Source organism: Anas platyrhynchos, chromosome 2, assembly GCF_047663525.1.
Source record: "Anas platyrhynchos isolate ZD024472 breed Pekin duck chromosome 2, IASCAAS_PekinDuck_T2T, whole genome shotgun sequence".
Taxonomy (NCBI): domain Eukaryota; kingdom Metazoa; phylum Chordata; class Aves; order Anseriformes; family Anatidae; genus Anas; species Anas platyrhynchos.
Window position 1 is genome coordinate 149,658,645 of NC_092588.1, and position 27,450 is coordinate 149,686,094.

At 37.5% G+C, this 27,450-nt stretch overlaps 1 protein-coding gene across 2 annotated transcripts in view; it reads left to right on the forward strand.

Annotated features, from left to right (window-relative positions):
- PTPRN2 (protein tyrosine phosphatase receptor type N2) overlaps positions 1–27,450 on the forward strand; it is a 643,897-nt gene that overhangs the window by 40,970 nt on the left and 575,477 nt on the right. The window contains exons 1-2 of one of the 2 annotated variants that reach the window (XM_038174330.2): positions 22,716–22,743; positions 23,293–23,343. In XM_038174330.2, coding sequence (XP_038030258.2) covers positions 22,731–22,743; positions 23,293–23,343 — 64 coding nt within the window. In that variant the 5' untranslated portion in view covers positions 22,716–22,730. Of the gene's footprint in view, positions 1–22,715; positions 22,744–23,292; positions 23,344–27,450 lie in introns of those variants that run through there. The other variant, XM_027450443.3, reaches the window with a different exon arrangement.

Sequence of the window (27,450 nt, forward strand, 5' to 3'; positions counted from 1 at the left end):
AGGAAGGGATCATCTCTCTCCACCTGCTGGCAGCATGCCTCAGCAGCCCAGGATACCATTGGCCTTCTTTTCAGCAAGGCTTTCTTCTTTGTGGCTGAGTCTTTGGCATTTTAAGCTGGAAAACACCTGTTTTAAGTCTCTCCTCTTGCATGAGGACATTTTTTTTAGTGTGTACTCAGAGACCGTTTTCCCACAGATCTCTCTTGTAGTCAACCTCCATACAGCAAATAAATCTTGGTTTGAGGTTGCCTGGCCACACTTGCCATCCCTTAATTTTCAGAAGTTTGATTTAATGAATACATAGAACTTAAAGGTACACAAAAGCTAAAAGATAATTAAGGTATATATTCCCTGAGGCATGCCTGGAAAAGGCATGTTATCTGGAATTTTTAATTGTTACTTTATTGCTTATAATATGTTCTTCAGAAGGCTTCCTTTGCTCAAGTTCCACACCTCATTCTTTTCTGGCTTTGGGATTAGCCATCTGGTCTTCAGACAAGTGCTGACTTCAGCCAGGCTGTCGGAACAGTAGGAGAATATGCCATTCATGTCTGAATTGAAACAATTGCAAGAATATTGCAAGGCATTGCTGATAGTTCAGTGCAATTTCTCTCGCTGGCTAACCCAGTTAGTAATTAGTAATTAGCAATGCAAGTCAGAGGGCTGAGACCGTAGGGCCCCTGATGACCCATGGTCTTCTTTCTGAGAGGAAGCACCATTTCAGGTACTCCTGTTTATCCCTGTAAGCACAAATGTCTGAGGAGACTGTGCTTTCCTCTATTGCAGAGCAGCCCATGGGATGATCCTGAACCATGTTCATTGTCGGTGGGTCATAAAAACTGAGCTGTTGTTCATAAGGTCTTTATTATTTTAAGAAAAGTGCCCCTGCTGCTGTCTGACCTGTATTTGTTTATAGAAATGTAGATGTTTTCTCTCTAGGGAGTGGATAGTGTTTGTTTGCAGAAGACCTTGGTATACAGTCTGCCATCATGTTTCTGTCCAAGAAATGTAAGTGTAGGAGTTGCATGTGATGGCTCTGGTTATTTTGAGCGGTGCCATGACAACTCCGGGGCTTGCTGGTAGACAAAATTTCCTCCCTAATCCAACCAGACTGTCTATAATGTGTTTAGTCCATACCTACTCTGTTTCTTCTGTGCTCCATCTTTTTGGGAGTTAACCTTTGGTAATTTAAATATTTTGAATATTCTTCACTCTGAGTAAAGTGAGAACAGACAATTCAGCTTAAGAATATAGAGACAGGGACTTGGAAAACCTCTCAATCTCTTGGATGGCCTGCTGTCTCTTTAAGCTGTCATCTTGACCCTTGTTACCTATGGATAAAGACTGCTATACTCAAATGTTAGCACTGCACTAGCATGGTGCAGTGGCTGGGGTAATTTCTCAGGGTTCTGATACACAATCTAGCACCAAAGAAATTTTAAAATCTTTCCCAGGAAAGTAAGATGCTGTTGTTAAATGACAGATGGCAAATATGCCCTCTGCATCCCAGTTCCTGGAGAAAATGATGTATGCAACCAGAGATACGTTACCACCTGGCAATTTAAGAACTTAATGGGGTGACTGGTGAATGTTTATTTAGGATGTAAATATTTTAAATAGCCTTGGATTCATTAAACATTTCTTTCTGTAGCAGTAGCAGAGATATTATCTCTTTATTTATTTATAGATTAATTTTTGCTGTTAGCGTGGAAAAGTAATTGAATGTATCATAGCTTACTTCTTGCACCCTAGAAAACTGTATGGATTAATTAAATCAGGGTAGGCTTTAAACATTTTGTTTACAAATAAATCAGTGGTAGGAACTTTTTTCTGCTTTTCTTTCTGATTGGTCTCCTTTCATGCTAAGATTACTAGAAAATGTACAGTGCAAATTCAGTTTAAATATAGAAGCCTACGATAATAACTGTCTGACTTGTGCTGAGTATGTGTATTATTTATCATCCTCAGTGTTTTGTTTCTGCTATTCTTAGCATGTGGCTTTGTTTCATTCAAGCAGTATATTGTCTGGGAGGACTCTTTAGGAGCAAACCATGCAAGGTTATGAAAACCTCTTTTAATTTTTATTTTAGAAATCAAACATTGTATGAGAAATATTGAAAAGTTAGAGGAATGCCAAGTACAAAATTGCTTGCATTTCAGTTAGGTATTTCTGAAGAAAAGAATTACTAGAAAGGTGAGTTTAGATAAAATATTCAGTTTTTCTATTGTGTATTTACCTCTGTAAAGGTGCAGATACTGTGCGCCATGAAATGCAGTCAGTGTGCCAGAAAGTCTGAACGTAATACATCTGTAGGATGGAGACTAGACCTTTGCTAAAGGCTTTTAACTGATAATGAACTGATTTTTATCTATTTATTTATTTATTTGTCTGTCTGTTTGCTAGGGAGTAAAAGAAAATCCATTTAGTAAGCATTTCTTAAAAATCATAAGCTTCTGTAGCACTTGGGCTCCTTAAATGTTGACAGATTCTTGGTTTCAAATTTCTGTGTGCTTACGCTTTCTTCCAATGCACTTGCTTTAATTTAGCTGAATATTACACTTGCTTCAATTTAGCACTCCTCCAGACTCCATTTTTTTATTTGTTAATTCTGACTCTCGAATAATCTTTTCTACTTTGGCTTCTGATCCCTTGGACACAATTGGTACAGGGAAGTTGACCATCAGAAAGTTGGTGTTCTGCTTTACTTGTAAAGCAAGGTTCTCACATGGTCTGTTTTGTTTCCTCTACTACAGCTGTCACCTTCAGTTTGCTCACACAGTATTTTCTGTTCCATTTCTTGTTTGTCAAGCATCAGGAACCTGCTCTTGCTATCATAATGCGGATCTGTGCTGCTGATTAATAGCACAAGCCGCTAAAAATAGGACTTCTAACAGGTCACATTTGCTAGTAGTAAATTGTTCTGCCTTTTATCCAGCGTTCTCAAATGTAATTTGGGTGATAAAATGACCTCTAATAATCAGAAAATGAATGAACCTTTATACTGTTTTCTTAAAGCCATCCTCTGAAGAATGAGAATTTCTTGTATACATAATGGAGAAGGCACCAACATATTAAGCAGCTTAAATGTTATCCGCTGTTATTTTTCTGCCATCAGTGAGGGAGGCTATTGGGACCATTGTGAAAGGCACCAGTTGCAAACATTTTCTTTAGTCCTTTTTCAAAGTTGGAGGCTTGCTTTCCTGTCTAACAAAATATGATGAATTGTTGTTTCATTTGCAATTCTGAATGCTGTTGAGCAAATGTATGTGTAAGAAGTACACAAGGTGTTTTGTTGTCTACCTGGGATTATACATTCTGATAATGTTTTTTTTTTTTTTTTTTTTTTTTTTCCTCTAAATCTGTATGTAAAGTGTAATTATTCTTGCAATGAAGTTTTACAGTTATGCTTGTCATTAACTGTCACATGGAAAGCTGAATACAAGCAACTGCAGGCAAATATCATACCCCCGGCACTTTTGTAGAGTACTACTACACAGTTAGGTACACTGAGCTGTTTTGTAGGGTAAATGGTCTTCCAAAAAGTGTTAGGCCTGTACTGCACAATTATAAATGTTACAATTTTCTTTAGACCTAAACTGCTAGTATCAATTAGTCCTCAGATGTATCAAAAATGTTGTACCTACTTAAAATTTTCAGAGCAATGCAGCAGCAAACTGAGCACTTTCATAGAAGAACAGGTGGCACAGATCACACAGTGAGTATAAAAAGTTGCTGTTCTTGACCTTTTTTACCACATGTGGATACATTTACAAAAGTTTCATCTTCAGGGCTTAAATTCTCAAAGTTTTGTTCTTCTCAAAGGATTCATGTACTTGGGAAATCTGTGGCAAGTTTTAAATAATTTAATTAGATGTATTTGCCCAGTGGAAAGAAAAAGTCAGAAATTTTACAGTAGCTGAAAGAGCTGTAAAACTCTAATATATGAACATTAGCATTTGTATTTTCCTTTGGATACACATTACTGCTTGGATAAATGAAATAAAATTCTTTTCTTAAAATACTCAGCTTGAAAATATTGCTCAGTGCATAAAGGAAGAACATTTCATTAGCATGAAAAATGCTGTTAGTTATATACAATCTGTGCATGTTTGCATAACTCTCCTTATAGGGACACAAAATACCCTACCCTACCTAAATCTCCTTGGCATTTAGTTCCCAGAAGTCTATGCCTGACTTTAAATAAAGTAAAAATTGCTGCTTAGAGTAATGAAGTACATTAAAACCTGATTTCCACTCTAGCCCGAATTCTAGTATTTGAATCTTTTACACCGTACAACTTATTTTAGGGTGAAGAATAGGAAAACACTATTATCTTCACCTTACTGATGGTCCAGTTGGACTGTAATGAACATGGTAATGCTTCTGGCCTGTAAAGCACTCTATCTTCTGATGGCTTAAAAAAGAGTTCAAATTTGGTACGTGGGAAAAGTAATGTACTGAGAAGGTAAGAGAAAAACAGGGAAGCTTTAACAGTGCAGTGTTGTATTAGATATTGGGAACCAGAAAGCTTAATGTACTAATCTAAGAGAAAAAAAAAATACCAAAAAACAGCAGTCACCCACTCCTATATTTAAACATGATAATAATAACTTGACAAAGTGTCAGTCTAGAAACTTTTCCTTTTATACTGGACTATTTTATGCCATCTGTCTAGGCTGTAAGATCTTTAAGGCGAAAAGAGATGCATAAGTGGCACACAGACCACTGCTAGGACTGCTAATTGCTTACTTTTCACAACATCTGGCAAACACGATTTAACACATTTTTTTTTTTTCTGCCTGCTAAAAGTAGATAATATTTGTTTACCTGCCTGTCACAAGGGCTTTGAAGAGTCTTATGGAAACCCAAGGAATAAACGAGCCCTGAAGGAGAATCAGTGCTTCTCAAACAACACAGCCCAGGTACTGCTGCTAACTCAAAGTTTTTAAACCATGCATTGCCTCACACTGGAAAGGATGTTCTCTCCCTGAACATCTGCCACTGGCCACTTTTGGAGCCAGGGTGCAGGTCTGGACACAGCTCCCCTGATGCAAATCAGGCCCTGATGTTCTGAAAATTTGCACGCTGCTATGGGGAAGCATTAAGATTCAGGCTGGTGATTTTATTGTGCTATCAGTGCCACCTCAGTCGACCGAATGGCTGCTGTCATAAAAAGGGAAGCAAAACATTACATCTCCTGTCGCCTGGGTTTCCTTCTGCTGAGCCAAGGAGACATAAAAGAGCCCTTGGAGTATGGAAATTGAAAAGGTCTCTTCTGTAAATGGTCAGCAGTGCTGCCTTCTACCGAGTGGAAGAACAGAAACAAAATAGGAGCACAAAGCTCACTGTGCAGGAATAGCGTACGTAAGTGAAGATTGATCTGGGTCACATAGCAGGAATTTATTCTTTTTTCTTTTCTCATTATTTTTCCCGGCTTTGAATGATTTCCATTAAAAATGAAACCTCTTCAGTCAGTCATCATAAATTAGTCATCAGCTCGTGTTTGAGGTATTGGCCCCAAGTGAACCAGCTTACTACAGTTAAATACAATTCAGAGCCTGCGTAGCCTTTCTTTGTGAACTGGGCAAATGAGCCTGGATGTGTTCGCTGTTTCTTTGTGCTTAGATTCCAGCTGCTGCAACTAGTTATGGAGGGCTCCTACATTGCTCTTCTCCATAAGGACTTGTACCTTCCTGCAGAAAGTAACCTGCTGGTGCTGTTCCTTTCATCTTTTTGACTGCATGAAACATCCAGATCGCTTCTAGCCTTTTTTTATCTGCATGGAGCTGTAGAATCTATAGAGTTATCCCACAGCATTTTAGCATATGTTGAAAAATGAAATACTGTCAAACTCCTACAGTACTTGAAATAGACTTGAAATAGCCTTACATTTTTGCTCCTTCACACTTTTTTCTGTTGGAATCATTCAGGGATTCAGATGCAGTGGGGTACAGAAATAGAGAATGAACCTCTCACTTGTCAGCTAAAAATTAACCTCTGAACTAAGGCAGCTTTGGATAACTAGAATCTCTCTTCATGCCCACTTTCTGTGTTGCACAGTATTAGAGCCGCTTGCTCTGTGCTGAACACGTAATGCAATAAGTGATACCTAAGCTTGCAGGTATGAAATGTAGCTTGATTTCTAGCAGCATAGACGATGGTCTAGAAATATGCCCTTTGTTATTCTGTCATACCTATTCACTGTATCCAGAAATGAAATTTTATATCCTGATCAGTAATATAAATCTGGAGAGAAACATTCAGAGCCAGTTGTAGCAAGTGGGAGTTTGCTGATAATTTTAAGATGGCACAATTTCACCATTTCCATGTGCAAATAACTTTAGAAATGGGAGAAAAAATGAATTTTAGTACCTTATCATAAACATCTATGAAGGCTTGAGGAAGGTGAGTACTGTCCTGCTTGAATCTTTTAGTGTTATGATTTTATCTTTTTTCTTTACACACACGAGCATATATATGCCTGTATGATGACAGCCTTTGGTTCTGTGGGGGTAGAACCCCACAGTTCTACACCGATTAAATAGTGATGCAAGAAGGAAGGAAGTATTCGTTTCCTTTACCCTACTGTCCTTTAAGTAAGCCGCCAGCACAAAGTAAGGTGAACCCCATTAACCAATTTCAGCTCTAATACTGACTGCAGAAGCACAGGATTCTATGTTCCCATTGAGCTGAAAGCAGAAAAAGCCAAGCTGAAGCATCTAAATCATTGCCTTATGTCCACAGACACACATTCCTAAGTTCACAGATGAACATTTCTGGAATGAGAAATCCTTGTGCTTCCAGAGGTGTTGCTTTGTTAGCTTCCCGAACTGCCTTTTAAATGCTGTTTAACACCATTAAAAATGGTGTTAAAAAATACATAACACGTGCACAGAAAATAAATAAAAAAAATCCCAAATATGTAGGCTAGAGACAGACCTGTGAGGAATATTCTGGATTTTTTCATTTCTGCAAAGATTATTTGAAAACATTCCTGGCTATGTTCAGTGGATGATTTTGGGCTGCAGCTGTCTTGCTGAATATTCATTATGAAATGAATGTATTTAAAAATAAACCCATTAGGTTTGTTTTAATCGCACAAACTTGTCTTTCAGTATGTGCCAGTGACCTGGCATGGTGACTGAAGCTCTTAGACTTAGCTCTCCATGGAAAATCTTCATGTCTTAGTCTTTATCTTCTAAGAATATTCAACAATATTTAGATAATACAAAACATTTTTAGGGACAGATGCTGAAAATAGATTCCGTATTATTTAGCTGTTTACTATTTTCTGCTTTAAAAGCCAAAGTGGGTCTGCGTTTTCTTGTGCTAGCCCTACATCTTTAACATAATACTTCCAGGAAAAACTGTATGCTTGGCAGGGTGGAGTTATTTTGGATTAACAAAGAGCTGCTTATAAATAACGTAAGGCTTTCTGTGGGACTAAAGCAAAATGAAGGGAAGGAGAAGCGTATTTCTCCTTTGTGAAGTAGAAAGAAAGGTTAATTTATTTTCTGTTGTTCCTAGTTTGGTTGAGGAGTCTCTTCTGTAAGACAGCAAGAGTACTCCTCCAGCCTGCTTTAACTCTCATTCCTGTTCTGAACATCCAAGATCCTGACTTTTTCTGTAAAGTCAGTGGTTTGCCAATGAACAGGAACAAGATTATTCCTTTGAGGGCAGTGGCACTCTACTGTGGAAGTATCGCCACCCGCAATGCCATAAGATGAGGCATGTAGAAGCAGGCAGGCCAAGCTGACAATGCCAACAGAGCTATTATGGACTGGAAACTCTGAACAAACTTTAAAGCCTTATGAAAAAGGTAAATATGCTGTACAGTGCCTCCTTTTTAGTTCTTTCTTCTTGAGTCTTTGTATCACAAAATTTCATCCTTATTATAGCATGCAAAGAATCAGAAAAAAAATCCTACACATTTAAGTACATGTGCATTAGATGTAATATGCATATCTGTACATTTAAAATATGGATATATTCGTGTAGTTTCCAAAGGCAGCCATTGATTCTGTTTTGTCAAAGTGGATGGCACTGGCTGAAAGTGGGAAAACCAACACGTAGCAATTATTGAGATTAGCAGTCATGTTTGATCTGTAATTGCAACTGTGTGGTTAGTGCTTTTTATCTGCTGTGCCTCCTGCTGCTACAGGTGGCTTGCAGTCAGGAGCTTCTCAAGTAAAGGCATAATGTACGTTATTATTCTTACAAAAAGGGAAGGTAGTAACGAAGCAGAAAATAACAAGAAACAAAAGCAGAGTAGTTTTAGTCTGCCTTCGTCATAAAGGGAAAAAAACACATGGAGAAAATAGCTTCCATATTTTTAGGCATTTGTGAGTCACTTTAAATCTCTTAGGGTATTTTAGTAAAAATTATATAAAAACCTTCTATGAAGTAATGGACTAGTAAGTCACTCCTTTTTATTTATTTCCCTTCTTTTAGAAAAGAAAAAACTTCAGCGTGTAGTCATTTTTCCATCTGGGAATGTAATGTTGTGAAGTGAGCTATGTGCATTGGAAAAGGAAAGAAGCCTGGGATATGTTTCCTGAGGTTCTTTGTTAGCTTTCTGTAGTCATACACTATGCTAGTGTGAGCAATGAGTTCACACAGCTGGAAAGGTAAGGAGCTGGGGGGGAAATCCATGGCCTAAACTTACTGTCCTGTCTGTAAGGTCTGCGTAAGTAAACTGTAGAGGCTGTTATATTAGGCTGGTGTTGGAGCTGTGGCAGAGAGGTGGTGAAGATCTCTGAAGAGATCAGATTAGTCAGAGAGCATTAATAAAAGAATCATGTCCCTAAAAAATGGTTGTATGCATAGTGCAAACAAGTTTGGGACTTCTGGAGTGACAAAAGGCTCTAGCACCTAGCGGTTGTCTTTTTTTTTTTTTTTTTTTCCCCCAAACCTATAATGTGCAAACACTTTCATACCTTTGTAAATAAAGCAGTACAACTAAAACCAGGAGTAAATATGTAGTAATTATATATTATACACGTGCTCTACCTTTAACCCATAAATACATAAATTAGATGCTATTAAATCATCCTATGACAATGGACAGCGATGCCAAGGATGAGGAAAGCCAGGGTTTTCTGGGAGTGAAAGGGCACGCAGGTACGTTCACATATGGTCTGCCAGGAGCTGCTCTCTGCCCATCCGTCACAGCTGTGCTATGTCCCCATGCCTTGTTTAACCTGGGAGGATGGAGAGCTGGGTTAACCTGGTGTAAGACTCCAGCAGATGTGCCTGCTCCAAGGGCTGTTGTTTTGTTTAACCTATGTGCCTTAACTTCATGTTTTTAGCTGTGTGAATTTGTTAAAACTGTTTGTGGTGATTACACAGAAAGCAACGCAAAATAATTTTTGTTCTAGTTGTTTTGATACTCAATTAATAAATAGCAAAAGGGAAGTTGAATTAATAGATAAAACCTTTTAGCAGTAAAAATCCTGAACCAAATTTGAGCCAAGTCTGCCAAGGGCATGCTTTTTTTTTTTACAGCAACACAACAATACAGCTCATCTTCTGTGAACTCCATTTTTTTTTTCCATGTGCCCCTTAGTGAAACTGTTCCAGGAAATTGCACCAAAGCAGGAGAACTGCAGCTACGCTGGCTGTTGTTCTGGTCCTTGACCTGGTACTCTTCAGCTGTCTGCAGGAAACTGAAGCCAGTTTCTCCAAAAGGCTGGGACCTGATGTGAATGTGATAGCTAAGCTTTGTTCTTGGCAGAGCCAGATGAAGGGAAGAAGCAGTGTGTTGTGTCCTTGTACAGACTAGCACATGATAACAGCCTGCTCTGCCATGCTCTGCATTAATTGACATAAATTCTATGAAGCAGTCTCAGAGCTGACAACTTTCAGACATTTTCATTACAATTGTATGTTTGAAACAACACCTCAAATCAGGTGGCACAAAAAAAAAAGAAAGTTATTTCTGCATTTGGGATTTTTAAAAAAATCTTGTTCCTGTACTTCTACATGATGTATGCTTTGTAGAACAAAGGATAAAGGTCAAAAAGCTTTCCTTCCTTCATTCCTTTCTTCCTTTCCTCCTTTTTTTTTTTCCTCTTTCTCATATATTTGTTTTTTAATAGTGTTATAATTAAGAATTTTTGTAAACACTACATCGATGTACAGAGCACTGTACACATCGGTCTTTGCTGTCTGCAGAGTATTAAATTCAGAAATAGCACAAGATCATATTTGTAAGATATTCATCAAATAGGAAGTTTCCAAGTATGCTGTTAAAGACTCTGGTTTAGTGTTTTGGCTGGAATTCAACTCCTGAAGGAAAAAAAATATTTTTTGAATAATACTGGTTCATTAAAATAATTTAAGAATCCTTAAGAAGGCTCACATATGAGGTGCCAGACTGACTCTAAACCTCACTGAATATCACGTCTCTCAGAATTATGCAAATGCCACTCAACTTACAGTCAACTGTGGACTGAAGACTCATGACTAGAACTTCATGAAATATTATCACTAAGAATTTTCGGAAGAAATCCCGGTCTTGAATAAATGAAACTTCAGAATAGGCTTGCAAACTGTCCATAGAATTGTTGTGAAATAACTTCTGTTCTCAGGATGCCTGTGAGAACTGAGAGAACCCCCTTTGCCACACTGAAATCTGAAGGCAGCACTACCGTAAAGTCAGTGCAGTGTGCCATCAGGAGAGCTCAGGTCTGTTCTTATCTCTGCTACTGGCTAATCTCTGCACTTCAGACTTTTTATCACTTTAGTCTCATTATGCTTTACACACATTTTTGAAAAGGTTATTTTCCTTCATTTCCTTTCTCAGACTCCCTTATTTTCCCATTTCTTCTTTTCTTGCACATTCCTCTTCCATAGCACAGTGAAGTGTGTGCCATCATCTCTCTGCAGTGTTTTCTTTCAAATTTCTCATTTTTCCAAGTTTCTGAGTTTCCTCATCTATCTCCATTCTCTGTGTTTCCAAAAATAAAATAAATTTATCTGAAGTAAGTTTGATAATCCCTCTGTGGAGTTAATTTGCCTTGTTCCTTTTTGTTGCACAGACTTTGGGCTATCATTACCAGTGAGAGCCCAGATCCTGCAGGCACAGACAGTTCTGGAGTTCAGAGCAGCCTCGTGAGGCATTGGAGGAAGCTGGGAGGTAGTTTCCCATTGGTAAATACTGATGGAAAAACCTCTGTTCTCTTCTCTTTTCCACTATTTGCCTAGTAACTCAGGAGAAGAAGGAGCACAGGGAATGGGCACAGAGGAAGCTCTTATGACAGTTGTAAAGATTTCTACAAAAGTGTAAGAAGAAGTCCAAGATGTTCGGTATTTTATAGGTTGTATTGTCAAGATGAGATGTGCAGAAGTTCAGTGAAGTAAGAATTTTGGGGGATATGCTGCTTTCTGTATGGAATTTATCTTTGGCAAATATGCTTTGGGGACTTTGAGTGATTATTTCCTCAGCTTCAGTCTTCAGCTCAAGTTTAGGTGGGAATATGCAAGACTAACATTCAGCTGTTTTCAGAAATGAATTATGATTAAGTTTGTCATGACCTTGAACAGCAGTGTGCTGTATATAACATACATTGTACAGTTGTTTTTTAATTGTAACTGCATGTAATCATGCTGATTGCAGTTCCTGATCTTTCAAAAGGAATACAATAAAGGATGAACAGATAATTCGGACATGTATTTATATATGTTGTATTTTCCCTTCCATTAAAATCAAACTTATAGAAAAGTCAGCCTTTGAGTAGAAAGAAGCAATCCAGGCAGAGACTTGAAAACACTCTATCCCTTCATTAGACGTATCTAATCAATACGTCAAGTCAACAAGAATGGCAGATAATGCTCCTGAAGCCATACAGATGTGTACAGCTTGCCTCCTGAGGCATGGAGGTCTCCTTGGCTATCTGCTACCCAGCCCCTTCAGGGTAATAATGAGAATTCTTGTCCCAGAGATACTTTTCCTTCCCCTGCCATCCCCTTCGTTGCTTCTTATGGAATAAAAATCAAAAGCTTATGTGCACTAGAGTTCCCTGGCTGGCAAGGAGCTGATTTACATTTTCTGTTGAAACTCCAGCACTTTTTGAGAAGAGATGGAAGGCATTGGCTTTACTTAAATCACCCTTTAAAAATACTCCTTGGGAGATGCTTGTTTGCGTTGTACCAAATGCTTCCTGGTACCTTTATGCAGCTGCTTATTTTTTCTTTAAGGTTCAAAAGGTTTCTGTGATGTGGAGAAGTTAAATAAGGGTATACAATGGTTATTATTTATACTACGATGATCAATAGCAGTCCAAACATGACCACGCTTCCATTCTTTTCTCACCCGTTCTATCAAAGCTTGTAAGTTTTTTCCTCCTACTGTCGACATTTCACACACACATTGGAGGTTATTATGTACAGAGGGAAAAATAATAAAGAAAATAAACAACAACAACAAAAAAGAGAGGCATTTGGTCCCTGGTTCACAAAGCTACTCAGATGCATTAATTCTATCAAAATCAATAGGTGTTAGATGCTAAGTTAATGAGAGTTGGGGACTACATTGTTATAATATAGTAATGACTTATGGCTATTCTTAAAATTGAAAGGCACCTACATAAACTCTTCAAGACATCCAGACTTCAGGTTTTTTCTTCCCATTTAAATGACTTTTCTCAAGGGCAGTGTTTTCTTGTTAAAAGGATTTTAATGGCTAGATAAACTTCAAAGTCTTCTAATTTATTTTATTCATTTATTATTATTATTTTTTTTTTTCCCTAGAGAGAGTAAAACTGTCTTTTCTGTACTTTTTAGGGAGGAACCAGAGTATGAATTCTGATGCTACTTAGCATGCGTCAGATTTTTCAAGTTTCAGATTTATCTCTGATTTTCTTGTCTTCCTCCACAAATTGCTTTAATCAAATTGCTTTAAGCCTTTTTCTTAACTAGTTCTCTGATATATGTCATTATGGTGCCTGCCTCTCTACAGCTAGCCTAGAGAAAAAGACATCTCACTGGTATTACAGGGTAGGCAGAGCTACTTCACAGAGACACCAGCAGCATGGATGCTGGGACAGCTGCTTCTAATGCCAGCCTCATATACATCAGGGTGATTCAGGAGTAATTAGAGCACAATTAGTGGTCAAAATCAGGACCATTCACTTGCAGGGCCAGTTTTTCTTTGAAATTGGTGTAATTTCAAAACAAGTAAGTAGAAGCGAATCATTTTACCCTGTAATAACTACTGTCTGGAATGATTTTTGAATCAATATAGGAGAGATTGTTATGCTATGTTATCAGCATAACAAAATGGTCCCAGGTCTGCCCCTTAACGTCAATCCCAGACAAGAATAAGGAGCGATGCCCAGATTCACAGTGCCTTACAAAACCACCAGGACTTGAACAAAGCCACATGGTGCTGCACATTGATTATATGTCAAGGGATAATTTGTATTGATTGGAACAGCTTAGTTCTTAGAAACTTTGCAGGAATTTCTACTACACAAACGTTTATGAGATTCTTGTATTTTTTCTATGGAAAAGTTTTAGGCATCTTCACTGAGTACTCAGTTTTGGCGGGCTACCAGTATTCCTGTATGATTTATTTCCCATAACTGTCTCCTGATAGATAGTGCTGCAGCTTCATTCACAATTCAAATTCCCAGGGTAAACTATAGATAAATCTTGGTGCCACAGTCCATTGCATTTTACCTAATATTGTTCTTTTTTTCCTTTGAGAACTTTGAGACTATGACTTTCTTCATTGACTTTCATTATTCTTCTCCGGCACATGAATATTTAATACGCATTACCCTGGGCTGTTTAAACTCTTTATTAAAGAAATTACCAAATGTGTATAGCAGTGTCTCTTTCATGAGATGAATGTGGGTGTTTTCATCACTGTAAATAAACATTGTGATTCAAAATTGCACAATAAAGTTCTGAGGCTGTTTTTTCACACACTTCCAATAATATCAGTTTAAAACATTTTCAATATCTAGGAGACTTCAATATGGGTATGCAGAAATAAACAGATTTAGAGTCCTAGTTGGTTCTTGTGTCCCTGTTTGGAGCTCATCTGTAAAGTGTATCTCCCAAAGTGTATTTCTCTGCTGTTTTCTCTAGTTTGGAATTCTTTCTAGCAGTAAATGACTTTGGACTTGCTCTTCAGGCTCAAATGAGCTATGAACTGCATTTTTTTTTTCTTCCGAAGAAGTTGTTTTTACCACATCTGCATGATAATTTACCATGGTATAATTAGCTGTGCAACAGGAATTGAACAAAAAGGTGAGTGATTTTCTAAGTAGGAAGAGAAAGGGAAGAAGAAAAAAATTATATGTGACAGATACTGGTCGTACTGCCGCTGTCCACACAGACATCATCAGCTAAAAGATGCTGTACTGTTTGCTAATTAGAACAGAAAAGCCAATCATTCCAGAGCAGTCCTCTGCTACAAATTATTTCTGCTTTTGACGTCTGCTCAAGACAGCACTGGGAGAGGCGTATTAAACTTAAATATTGGGTAATTACTTTTGGAGGCGATATGACTGTATGAGAATTGTGAATTCTGGTTATCTTTTTTTTTTCTTCTCTATTTTCAAGCACCAAACAGATACTCATTAAGATTCTCTGACACATAATGAAAACAAAATTTTGGTGCTTATTAGAGGAAAATGATAAACATACCTCTTTTCCTTCCTTTGATCATGTGAATACTGGAACTTTTCCCAAAGCATGAAGAGCAACTTTAAAGAACTATTTAAAAACAAAACAAAACAAAAAAAAACTGTCACTGGATGTGGAGACTAATTAACGCCAGATGATAGGTCATAAGCTTCTTCCCCATGTAAGTGTTCTGGAAAATTTTATCTTAAGAACTATCTTCCAAAAATCATGACCCCCAGACAGACAGTTCCTAGTTCCTCTATCTAATAGTTCATTACTTCTTCAACCCAGCTCGTCTTAACCCAGAGAGTGGAAGAAGGCTATAATTGAGTTATAATTAGGACTTCGAATCCATTCCATTCCGCTGTTTTGTAAAACAAGTTTACATGATGAGACTGACAGTTACTGATGGGTAAAACAAGATTGACAGATATAATGATGGCAGGAGATCTTTCATAGAATAAATGTGACAGAGGCCACTGAACTGCGGTGTTTGCTGGTCTACGTGCAATCATACCAGATGAAGGCTTTGCTGCCTAACATCATTCTCTGCCTTACGTAAGCCTCAGTTTTAAGTTTTCAGTACCTTATGGCTATGAAAAACACTAGAAGGCCTTGCTGCACACAGATTTTAGGGGGCAGGATATCATGCAGGCAACAGCAGCTAAAAAATTCAGGCTGCTTTTAGATGTATTTCAACAGCAACATGGAATTCTTAATTTAGGTTCAGTGATGTTCAGCCCTCAACTTCTCTGCTAAGTGCACAAAAAAGTTTTTTGCTTAGGTCAGAGTTGTGATTTCAATGGCTGATGGCAGTTTAGTGGCCAGTGAGGAAATTTCTTTTAGCAGCTGGTAACAAGTAGAAAATACTGTATCATAGTTATTAAAGGACAGGTCTGGATTTTTATGAGATACTCTATACAGCTTGTAAGAACTGCACTAAACATTTCCTCATTTTGAAAGAACAGGTCATATGCTTTACATGGTAGAGGTGCTAATTTCTTCCCAATATGGGCTAGCAACATGATTCTTCATGGTGGAGACAATGCAAGTTCTTTTAATATTTACTATGAAAAAAAAAAAAAAAGACTAAATCATACATTGCCTGTATCAGTCCATGACATGTCATGTCCTTCTGAGCCCTGGGCAAAACGCAAATGCTATTCTGGAGCTTTTCTAGTGATGGCCTTTCCCTGTCACCTCCCCTCATGAACAGTTATTACAGATCGCATCTTCAATTATTCTTAATAGTGACCTTTCCTTGGTGCTTTCCAGCAGCAAAGAACTACATCATTGCAATCATGACATTAGTGATCAGATAAGTTAATAGTATTTTCACCATAAAGCAATTCCCTTCTGTAGTGGTGGACAGGCTCAGGACTAATTACATGCAAAAGAAAAAATGTAATTTTTTTCCCCTCTAAACACAGAAAAGACACAATAGCCCCACTGCACGGAGGGAAATAGCATCCTACATCACAGCATTTTTGTACAATTTTGCTTACATAGTGCATCAATCCGCACATGCTGAATAGTAGGTGATATAAAGGAGGCAAGTGAAGCACTAATATGAACTGTGATTGAGGCTTCGGGGCAAGTCTTGGCTATAAGCTTAGTACTGACATTTTCCCTTTTTGAATGAGAACTCTTCATTCCGTGGTGAATTATCCTGGCTAGGATCATATTTCAATATACAGTGTGCATGAAAAATGATTGAAAGAAGCAATAATTCAGAGTTAGGGAAGTGTTAACGCCATATGTTAACACTTATGGGAAATCTTTTCTTACTTTGGAAACTTTTCATATAAGAGACTACACTATCTTCCAGTTAACCACTGCAGGGATTTCATGTGTCATCTTTCTAATTGTTAATTTGGATTGCAGGAAGGCCTGGATTCTTTCACCAGGGATCAGAGCTTTGTTGTACTAGGCTTTGTACACATGCACATGATTAAAAATAATAAAAACATCTCTACTCTCAAGAGCTTACAGTATTACAAAAAACATCAGACACCTGTTACATTCAAAAAACATCAAAGATGGAGTAAGGGCAGGAGATCAAAACTCAGTACTTACTATGCTGTCACATATTTTTCTTATTTTCTCTCCTGGGAGAAAAGATCCTTTAGTATTCTGTGCTCCTTTAATATTGTTTTGACCAGTGCCTAAACTACTATTTTAAGCAGTTGTTGATAAAATGTCAGAGGTTCTGACATTTTCATGAAATGCCTATTTCAATGAGGACTATTCTAGATATCCTGAGAACACATGAAAAATAAAAGAGAATGCATCAAAACATATTCCACTCCTGAGGAGCACCAAGCAGAGGGAGCAGGATGGAGCAAGTTCTGCCCCTCCCATTCATTTCTTGGCCTACTCAGCACATTCACCATCAGGGTGACAGATGAGGAATGCTTGAGAATGCTGGAAGAAGGGAAATGGAGGGCACCTGAGTGGAAAGCATGAGTGGAGATCCAGTAGTTCCCAGCAATTGAAACTGATGAAGAGGTGACAGGTGGGCTATTTGTAGGGCTAGTGAAGACAGGGGAAAGGGTAGGAAGGGTAATGCCTGAGTACTCTATGCCAATGCTTGGGAGGGACAGAAAGAATAGAACAAAGTTTTTTTTTGGAGAGTAGAAGAGAACAAGTAAAAGGTAGAAAATATACTTCTAGGAAAGACAGTGAAGGAGTTTAGAACAGAATAAAAAGAGGGACAGGAAAAAAAAAAAGGCAAAGAAAAATGGGATAAAGAGGAAAGTTGAAGAAATAGGGAATATCTATATATATTATCAGAGAGAATGCCAAAATAAAGCTGAACAAAATGAGCAGTAGCTGATTTTCCATGTGCAATTTCTGAGTAAGGAATAATACATTACACCTATAGTGCCTATGTAACCACACAGAGTAGAGTAACCATATACAGTAGAGTAAGGAAAACAAGAGGAACCCATGATCAGCTTAAAGTATACTCTTCCTTACTATGCTTGCAATTTTGTGTAATTCTGGTCTTGTTAAGTGTAAGTGTGCAGTAGACAAATGAGGATGTATTGGATAAATCACAGATTCAGCAGGCTGGACAACATTATCTTTCACCTCCACCAGTGAGAAGAGCATCTCTGTCAGTCAACCTTTCCTTTCAGTTTTATGTAGAATGTGATACTTGATACTTCCTTCCAATCAATTTGTTGCTTGTTGTTGTTATACACTATCTTGTTTTTCTGTTGGTTCAAAGTTATATAAGCTCAATACTTGTAAAATATAATTCTTAAGCCCTATTTCATAATGCTGCTGTAGGAAAAAAAAAAAAAAAAAAAAAAAAAAGAACTCTATTTAGAGCCATTCACAGGTGGTGCTAATGAACTAGTGAAGTCCATAAGGCATGCCCAGAGTTGTCACAGCCAGGTGTTTCCTTTTTGGTTTCCATCACCAGTGCTTTGCAGAATTTACGCTTCAAGGTCTCCTTACCAGAAAGCAAGTAAACCTGAAAGAAGCAGATAAATGAGGAGTGAATTTTCATTCCAAGTTATTAAAAAAAAAATAAAAATACATTTTTTTAATTGAAGAAACCTCTATTGATTAAAATCTTGTGATGACATTTGATTATTATGGTCTGCAAATGTCAAGAGACATTGGGTGGTTACGCAGCTATTGAATGAAGATCACAGAAGGAAGAGACAGGAAAACCCCAACAACAGTAAGGATTTTGGAGATTTTTATTTTCCTAAATTGTGATTGACAAGCATAGGAGAAATCTAGCTTTCATTGTATATTATTTGTTTTCTTATTTTGATAATATAAGATAATTTCTGATAAAGTGAGCCCAAGGCCTCTTTTTTGCTGTAGCTGGTAAAGCTGCTTACAAACTTTGAGCATTTTCATATGAGATGTATTTAATGTAAAATCAACACAGGTTGGTTAACGGAAAAGGATAGAAAAATGAATGCAATATAGTTTATTTGATCAGTGGATTCAATAAAATAGTTTTCTCAATGGATAAATTAATACAGCTTTTTTTTCTAGAGTAAGCTCAGATGACTTCAGCTCATGCCTGACTATTACAATCTTCAGAGGTGTCTCCTGTAAACCAAAAAAAAACAAAAACAAAAATCCAGTATGGTCTAACGGTCTAATCTCTTAAACAAGCCTAAATTGTCTTTGAATTGAGAAAAGCAAAGCTGCTGTAAGCCTGATGAAAAGAGGAGGGGAATAGTTTTGATAGTGTCTTGTGATAAAAGTATCTTGACAAAGAAGTTTAAACTTTTGGATCCTATGGTATAATATTTTGGGTTTGCAACAGCATTTTTTTTTCCAATTATATTGTACTATTGGTTGTCTGAAAAACTATTTGAGAAGGTGGAAGACTTTGATAAGCTCTATGAAATGTACTTCCTTGTCTAGTTAAAAAAGACTATTCCATGCAAGTGTAATGTACCTTATAGCATAGCTACCCACCCTTATTTAGGCAGTTATAAAGCTTTAAAAAAATGAAAAAAGGTGTATATGTAAGTGGGTCTAACACAAATGGTCCTGCTACATGATGCAGTCTAATAGTAAGCAACTGAGTTATGTTGCTAGAAATTAGTGGGTGCATGACATATCTTTGCAAAATTTTATGCTTAAGAATATGTAAAGCATATATTTACATAAGTGTATAGGGTAATCCTTAAGGTTCTACTACTTGGAGTTTAAACAACTTCTGTATGTGAAAAGGAAAAACTCTCCCTATGTTATAAGTCATGCAATGTAGACTTGGTTACATGGGGAGTTGATGATGAAGCTTACAATTGAACTTGTTTATATGGGTGCTGGTTCACCTGTGTGCCACTATGGCATTGTTCCAGCCGTCTTTGTCACCACTAAGATATGGGATTTATCACTAGGGCCATATAAGTGTTAGTGAAAAAGTGAACTGTTAATGCAGGTCAAGTAACAAACCTGTGTTCTAGATTAAGCAAAGTAATAATAAACACAGTGCTAAAATAATTTCATTAGGTGACAAAATCTTGACTATCCCTTTGATGTGTGATAATTAATGCTAAAAAGATCTCTTCTTGAGAGGACATATGGGGCTAGCAGAATTGGGCTTATAAAATAGTCTTGGTGCTGTAATGCCAGGTCCTTGTATTCACATTTTATTGCATAAATGACATATCTGAATCTACTGCTGCCTGCACTGAATTCTTGGAAAACTTAATTTGGCATACTTAGGTATATAATCAAAGGAGTGCATTTGCGTACCTTTATCTTATTGAAGATATATGGAGAATTTATTTAAGGATTGCTGTATGAAGCAAATTTGGGGGGTGGGTTTGTGTTTTTTTGGGGGATCAGGAGGGTGTTGAGGTGTATTGCGTCAGGCTTATGTATTTTGGGAGAAGATCACTGGTAGAGGATTTGTTTTATAGAAAACAAAATTTTATTTTAATCCCATGAAGCATGAACTGATTTAAGTGCTGACTGGAGACAACGCCTCTTCACTCTTCAGTGGTGACTTATTGCCATCATTACTATTAGTTGGTAGATGATATTTTAAATGAAATACGATGTTTCTTAATGTCACAGTAATAACAACAAAAGATAAATTAGTAGATAAATTAGCACATTGACTGGGTGAAATATACATAATAATAATTAACACTAGTAATAACTTGAAATACACTTTTTTATTTTATTTTCCAAGGAATTTAGAGGTCCTTGTAGTCTATTTTAGGGTAATCATAGATGGATATAGTTTTCTATGTGTTGACTTTATTAATTTGCTCTCCAAGACATAAATTTTCAAGGCTAATGGCATCAAATGCCTAGTTGCAGTCAGCATCTGATAAGCAACTACTATCAAAAGAGGAACTAAAACATGACAAAATCAGTTTTCTTTTGTGCTTTTCATGGAAATGTATTAGGTGACAATGCAAAGTTTATCTAGCAAAAGCAGAGTGCATTTGAGTCAGAATTCTGTACTCATGTAGCCTGGCTCTTCATGTCTTTGTATCACATAATCATGGTGTTCCTCTTCAATCTGAAAAGCAGAAAAATACAGATTTTCAGTATATTGTGGGATAGCCTATCTCTAGCAGGTGGCTTTTGGCAGCAGGTGGCTGTGGTGGCAGCAGGTGGCTGTGGACCTCATTAGCAGCTGCCAGGTGTTTTGAAATCAGAAGGGTTTGCATGAACCAGTCACTGCTTTTACCTTGACTCCACTGGAAACACTTCTGGTTCAAACTCATCTGATGCCCTTAGGATCCTACAGCACAGCCACGGTGGAGTGAGAAATCAACCACAAGACTTCTGTTCTTCCTTGGGCACAGGACACCTTCTGTAGTGCTTCGGAGGAAAAGGCCATCTCAGGCTTCTGGTTTTAACCCCTTTGAGATATAATCAGAAAATCAAGGCAGACAGGTTTTGCTAGGGATTTTTTCCTAACCATAAGAACTTTTCTTTTAGAAGAAAAACAACCTCAAAAACCAATCTTTTATTTTAGAAGAAAAACAACCTTTAGGCAACCTCAAATCTCTGAAAAAGGAAATATTGAAGTACACCTGTCATTTATCTAGTAGTACACAAAGTTGTTTGTTTTTTTTTTTTTTTTTTGTTTGTTTCTTGCAAGATTTTAGTTTTTGAAGTAATCATTACTGTACTTTTAATTAGAGCTTCTGTGCTGTGTAGCCTGTGCTGATGTGTTTTGGCCACTGCCTGCCACTGTTCTTCTCTTAGGTTCTTTATGAGTCAATACCCAGTCAAGGCATCCTTCTGCTCTGCTGGGTTGGCACCAAGGCTGCAATCAGATATCTGCAGGGAGTTTTCAGATGCTGTTTCAGGTCAAGCAGCTGCTACAGTAGACTTGTCTGGAACAAAACTATACATGTCTCCGAAATGTCACAAACTGGAATTTGTGGACTGTTTAGACACATGCTGTTCTGCTGTGCTCTGCTTGCAGAATCCTTTCTGAACCTGAAGCTTTCTCCACCTTTCACAGCCTACCGAAGGAATACTCACAGTTCCTTGGTGCATGGGTAAAAGGACAAGAGAACACTTTTATCAACATGCATATTGTAGGCTGTCATCTTTGTTAAGTTGTGTTTGTGGTCTTTGTGGGTAGGTATGGGTGTAGATAGAAGTGGTTCTGCCAGTGCACCAATGTGACTTGAATTTGTGTAGATGCTTAGCTCAGACCTAGCGCTGTGCTAATAAATCCTGCTGAGAGACATAATTTATTAGTTTAGGCTTAATGATGTGCTAATACAGTTACCTGCTGAAAGGCTGTGCAGGCATACATAAGTCACTCCCTCCTCCTGAACTTTTCTTCTGGCAGGGTTAAGACTTGGGTACTTCATAGACAGAGTCTTGAGCCTTTTGTTTTTTTTTCTTGGTTAAATCAACCTACTTAATCAGTTTGACTCTGAATAGAGATCCTTGTACTCTGCTTCTGGGAAGAGAGGATGTGCTCTAGTGTTTAGGTGTGGTGAAGCAGTGTGGAACCACTCAAGACCACTTGATTTCTATAACTCCATGTTATTTATCAACTTAAGGTACTTCCCAGAGATGTTAAAAAGCTTAATTGTAGAAATGTATTCTCTAGGGCAGTGTCTGTACACAAAATAAAGCCTCATTCCTTGGAGTTTATCCAGTCCTAGTTGTTCATCTTTGTGAGAACACAAAGTAAAGAAACTAGTGGTTGGATTAATAGAGCAGATGCCCTTGCCAGTAGAGTGATACTTCACTTTGCTTCTGCTCTCAGTCCTAGTCCTTGTCCCTGTCCCCCAGTGTGGAGTGACCAGACAGCATCCTGCCTGCCTCTCTGCTCTCAGGAATATCAGCAGGAGCTCATTTCAGCTGCAGACAGGGGGGGTAATAACAAATGTCTCTACCTCATTTGGTGCTATCAGCCACAGGTGGACTGTGGCTGCCACCTGTGAAGATGTGTCCAAGTGGATGAGCTGGGTTTGCCAACCTGGGTGTAGCTTCTAGGGTGAGGGGTGGGCTGGCATAGCAGGGAGCTGCAAAGGAGCCAGACTGGAAACAAATTTCCTGCTTCAAATATGGGGCGTGCCACAATGCTGGGAACAGCACTGGTCTGTCAGTTGTCTGTGAAGGTATCATGGTGTTTGTTGGTAAGGATGGCTTCATTTTTAAGCCTCTCTCCAAAGAGTAAGTGTTCTTGAGGATCTAGGCATGGTCTGTGGTTGCAGTTACTAAATCAAAGCCTGCAGCTTTTTAACCTATTTCAAGCATTTTATATCTATGTTCCTAGTCTTGTCTCGCTGCAGTGTAAATAGCTTGAGGAAACTCCTGATTTCTGGCAGTGTGTAGCAGCATTACTCTGCTGTTGTGTGTGTTGTGTTCAAAGTCAGGGAATGTAAAGTTCCTCAAATTACTAAATAAGAGGAGCACTGAGAAAACCAAAGCCTCAGTAGAGGAATAATGGGGGGAAAAAAAAAAAAGCAAAGGTTATTCTGGATGTAACCAGTTAGAAAGATGTGCTGTCTAACCAGCTTTGTTACTGTGTTCTTAAGTTTCTGTACTGCCCAATTTAGACTCCTAAGGGCAACCAAATGCCTGACTCTTGCTGAGGATTTAATAGCCTGAGGGGACTTCAGTCTGTGCTAATTATCCACAGTTTGAAACCGGTATTAATTTTTACCTTTCTATTGTGTTTTTAGGTTGCCTGTTTGAAGATGACCTTTGCAAATCTTATGAAATCTGTGTAAATGGTAAGTCTTGAATGTTTTGTTTGCTGACTGCTCTGTCCTCTGCAGTGTAATTGCTGTGTGGTCAATTTAATAAGCCAAATCTATATATGAATAGGGTGTAGGACGGACATCAACAACTAGACATGACTGTTCTGGTCAGCAGGTGGGGAAAATTTAATAGACTTTAAAAAAAAAAAAGTCAACCTTGAACAACATCTCCTTTCATGAGAAATAGATAGTAATTAAATTAAACACACTGAAATATGCTAACGTTTAATTTGTCTTAATACAGGATGAAAATAACTTCAGGTTGTTCATCTTTTAAGAGGATGATGTTGAGTAATTACCAGTCTCCTTTTATTCAAAAGGTTATTATTTATTATAATAAGATAGAAGGTCTCAAAGAAAGACTACCATTGTTCTTGATTATACTGCTTCCTTTTTCTGTGATTTCACTTGAACTAGATTTGCAGAAGCAGATTTCTTCTGCTCTCTTTCAATTTCCTTTGAGTAAGTAAAAAAAAAAAAAAAGCCATAGCAAACATATGAATAAGACTAATGGAAGATTAGGAATGACTCTTTGGACAATACTGTAAAATCATTAATGTGCTATATGAAATCATTTAAGTCTTGATGAAAAAACTTGTTTAAAGAGATCTTTTGAAGCAATTACTGTCATAAAGTACGTAGATTCATAATTATGGATTTTTAAAAATTATTAAATATAAAGTTTCTGTTGGTGAGTGTCTGACATTAAGCAGATGTATTTATTTCCATCAAACACAGAAGCCAATAATGTGTCTACTTATAAATGAAATTTATTAAAATCCTAATTTAATGAATATCTAAGATGAATTTGATGTTAAACTCCCAGTATTGTTCATCATCAGTTAAATACACACAAAGGAGGGAATGAAAGACAGAAATATTTTCTCCCAATTCCTCAACCATAAGACTGGTAGACAGAAACAGTAGATTTGTTAACATCTTCAAAGAAAATTCTTTTACAGGATTATAATTTGAGGTTGTTTCTATACTATGCTAAAACTGAGGATTTCTGTGCTCAACGGGGGGAGGGCAGTTCTCTGCAGTGGTGTGTTTTGATGATCTCAAGCACCTAGCTGAGGTCTTCCCAATGCTATGGCTAACAGGGTTGTATTATAGGCAACAACTATATGTAATGGAAGATTTATGCAAGAGATGATGATAGTAAAAATATATATTTCTTTTGACAGTAGGAATCTTCAATAAAGATGTTCCTATGAAGGTTACTTCTTAGTTCCTTGCTCTAAACCTGTTTGCTTAGTTTGAAACACGATTTCTAACGACTCAGTGTGACTTTCATTAGAGCACAAACTTTAACTGTGGAAACTGTCTCTGAATTCAGAGCGGATGCCTTCTGTAGATCCACTATTAGTTTGGTGTAACTGTAACTTAAAGAGATGTCACTAATGAGTAAGACAATCAATCAATGATATGTTGTAATGTCTGACCTTAATTAAAAAAAGGAAAATGTTCTGGGATTCTGTCACTGTATTTAAGGTTATGGCAAAACGTTTGGTTCGTTCTTCCCCAATTGGACGTGTGGTGTCTAGAGTAGATTTTAAATGCTGTCCTTGATGCAAATAAAAATATATCATAGTTGGGAAAATCAACAGAATATTTCAAAGATCATACTTTGAAAAACTAAAATACTTTCAGAACTTCTTATATGTAAGATAAAACATGTTTGCTTCTGCGTATTCCTTCCAGTTTTTCCTGCCCAAACTCCTCCTTATTCAAGCGCATGCCTGAAGTTCACCAGAAATCCTGATATATTGAAATGAGAATACTTTGCTGACTTGAAAGCTCAGAAGCTTAAGTCTTTGGGAGTCGCTGTGCTTGGGAGCAGAGCTTACTTTGTGTATTGCAAGGTCACAGAAAAGTTTGTCTCCTTCGTGGTTGCACAAGTGTATATTTCTAAGTACAGTGCCAATGTGGGTAAGAAACAGGACCTACTTTTAGGCAACATGTTTAAAGGATCTGTGATCTGCAGGTCTGAGTCTGGCTCCTGCAGGAAGGCTGGTAGTTTTGATCTTTTCTTGGCCTCCAGCAAAGGTGGCTGAACTGAGCATGCTTTCAAAAATGAAACTGGGCTTGCTTACTGAAAACATCAGCCACAATCTTTGTTGTTATCTCATACAGTTTTATCATCTGGAGACCTTGAGTACTAGTCATGCGTCAGGCTTGTAAAAGAATAACCAAAACATCAGTAACTGAGCTGTTCCATGCTGTTATACAATTTCAAAAGAAATGAAAACAAAACAAACAAAAAACACCCCACCTTTTTAAAGAAGTTTTTTTTTAATTCTGAAAGCTTTTAATAAGTGGTAACTAGTATGAATAAAAAAAAAAAAGGATATTAGAAGTAGCTTATTTAATTGTCAAAAGCAATTTAATCCAGTTGTAAGATCTAGTATAAACAACAACTGTATCAGTTGCATCACTACATCTGTTTAGGTCATATGCCATTTTTGTAGGGCAAAGAACCTGCTGTAATAATGATTGTTGACTTCTATGCAATTTTCTCTTATCATATAAAGGTCTCTTGGCTTCAGTGATGGGTTCTCACTTATGTTTGTTTAATAGCTCCAGCAGTGTTCATGCAATATTAATTTATTTCCATAAACCTTTTATCAGTTTCCTGAGCTGCACTGACTCATCAAGTGGTTAAAAAGGAACATATTGTTTCATGTTTATTTTAATGGCATGAGGATAAGCCAAGCAAAAGGACTGAGTTTTCCTGGATTTTTTTTTTTTTTTTTTTTTTTTTTTTTTTTTGCCAAGCTAGAGCTTTTAGGGGTGAAACGGCTTAGGTGTCATTTATTTCACTTCTAGTAAATCATTACTTCTCATTTACAGTGGGAGGAACTGATATTTTCACCTGTACAAAATGCTTGAAGGTTGAAAATGTGAAGCTAAAAAACTTGAAATGAAAGGTGGATGTGCTTATGAGCTGCAGACACTAATAGAAACTAATCTGGCAACTGTAAGTTTGGAAATGCTTGCTCCCCAGTAAATGCTGATAAGCTGTTACAGATGCCAATGACAGCAAGTAACAAAATGTCTTAATTAAACAAGATCTATAGAAGGGGAAAGAATAAGGAATAAGAGATGAAGTGAAGGCAGGTGTAGTGACAGCTGTAGTTAAGGAGCATTATAGCACTCATATTCACACACATCTCACTGCCTGTGATAGAAGTTTAAGTAAATGAGCTAGCCCATGTGTTGCATGTGGCATTCTTTTTAACCATTATGCCTAGAATGTGCTTGTAGGGAAAGAAAAAGAAACATCAGGAAGGAATTCTTTATGGTCTCTGAAACAGAACTCCCTCATTTATCCTTGAACACTCCCTGCTCTTATATATATTAAATGTATATATTAACCCTAGTGCAGTTGGCTAAGTGGAAATATGTCATAGTCATGTTCCATTTTGCATTTTAAGTGACAGGTAAAGCAGTTCATGTAAAGTGTCAGCTTAAATGGCTTCCTAGCTGGAAGTCTTAAACAAACAGGCTGCTGAAAGCAGCACAGTGAAGACTAGCGCTTATCCTTTCTTATGAAACCACACTATTGAATTCTGGTAGTGCCACTGGGAAAGATGCCATGTGGTGTAGATAAAGGCGTTCATTTCAAAACAGCCATTCCTTATTGTCCTGGATCCTCTCTTTATTAAACTGTTGGAACTGCTCATTTAGAAGGATAGCATTTTCTCCTTTAGGCTTGCTCTCCAGATATTTTGCCTCAGAAAGAAGCTTTGTGCTGTGTTTTATCTGTTTGTGAATACCACAATATCTTTGCTTCTTATCAGCACAGCCTTTATAAATTGAGGTAGTTTTATTTATGAAAATGTTGTGGCTGCGAGTCTCCTTCCAGCACACAATTGTAGCAGGGTTCATGCAGACAAGATCAGATTGTAGAAAACAGCTCTGTGAGGCCAACCAAGAAAGTTAATTAAATACAGTGGTTGGCGTAGTGTGCATCATTAAGTCAAGCCTTGCTGACAGCCACTAAACCTCTTCTAGGAAGCCATGGTCTAATGTCTGCAGTAAAGCTTGAAGATGCCATGTCTCTGAAAGGCTTTATAA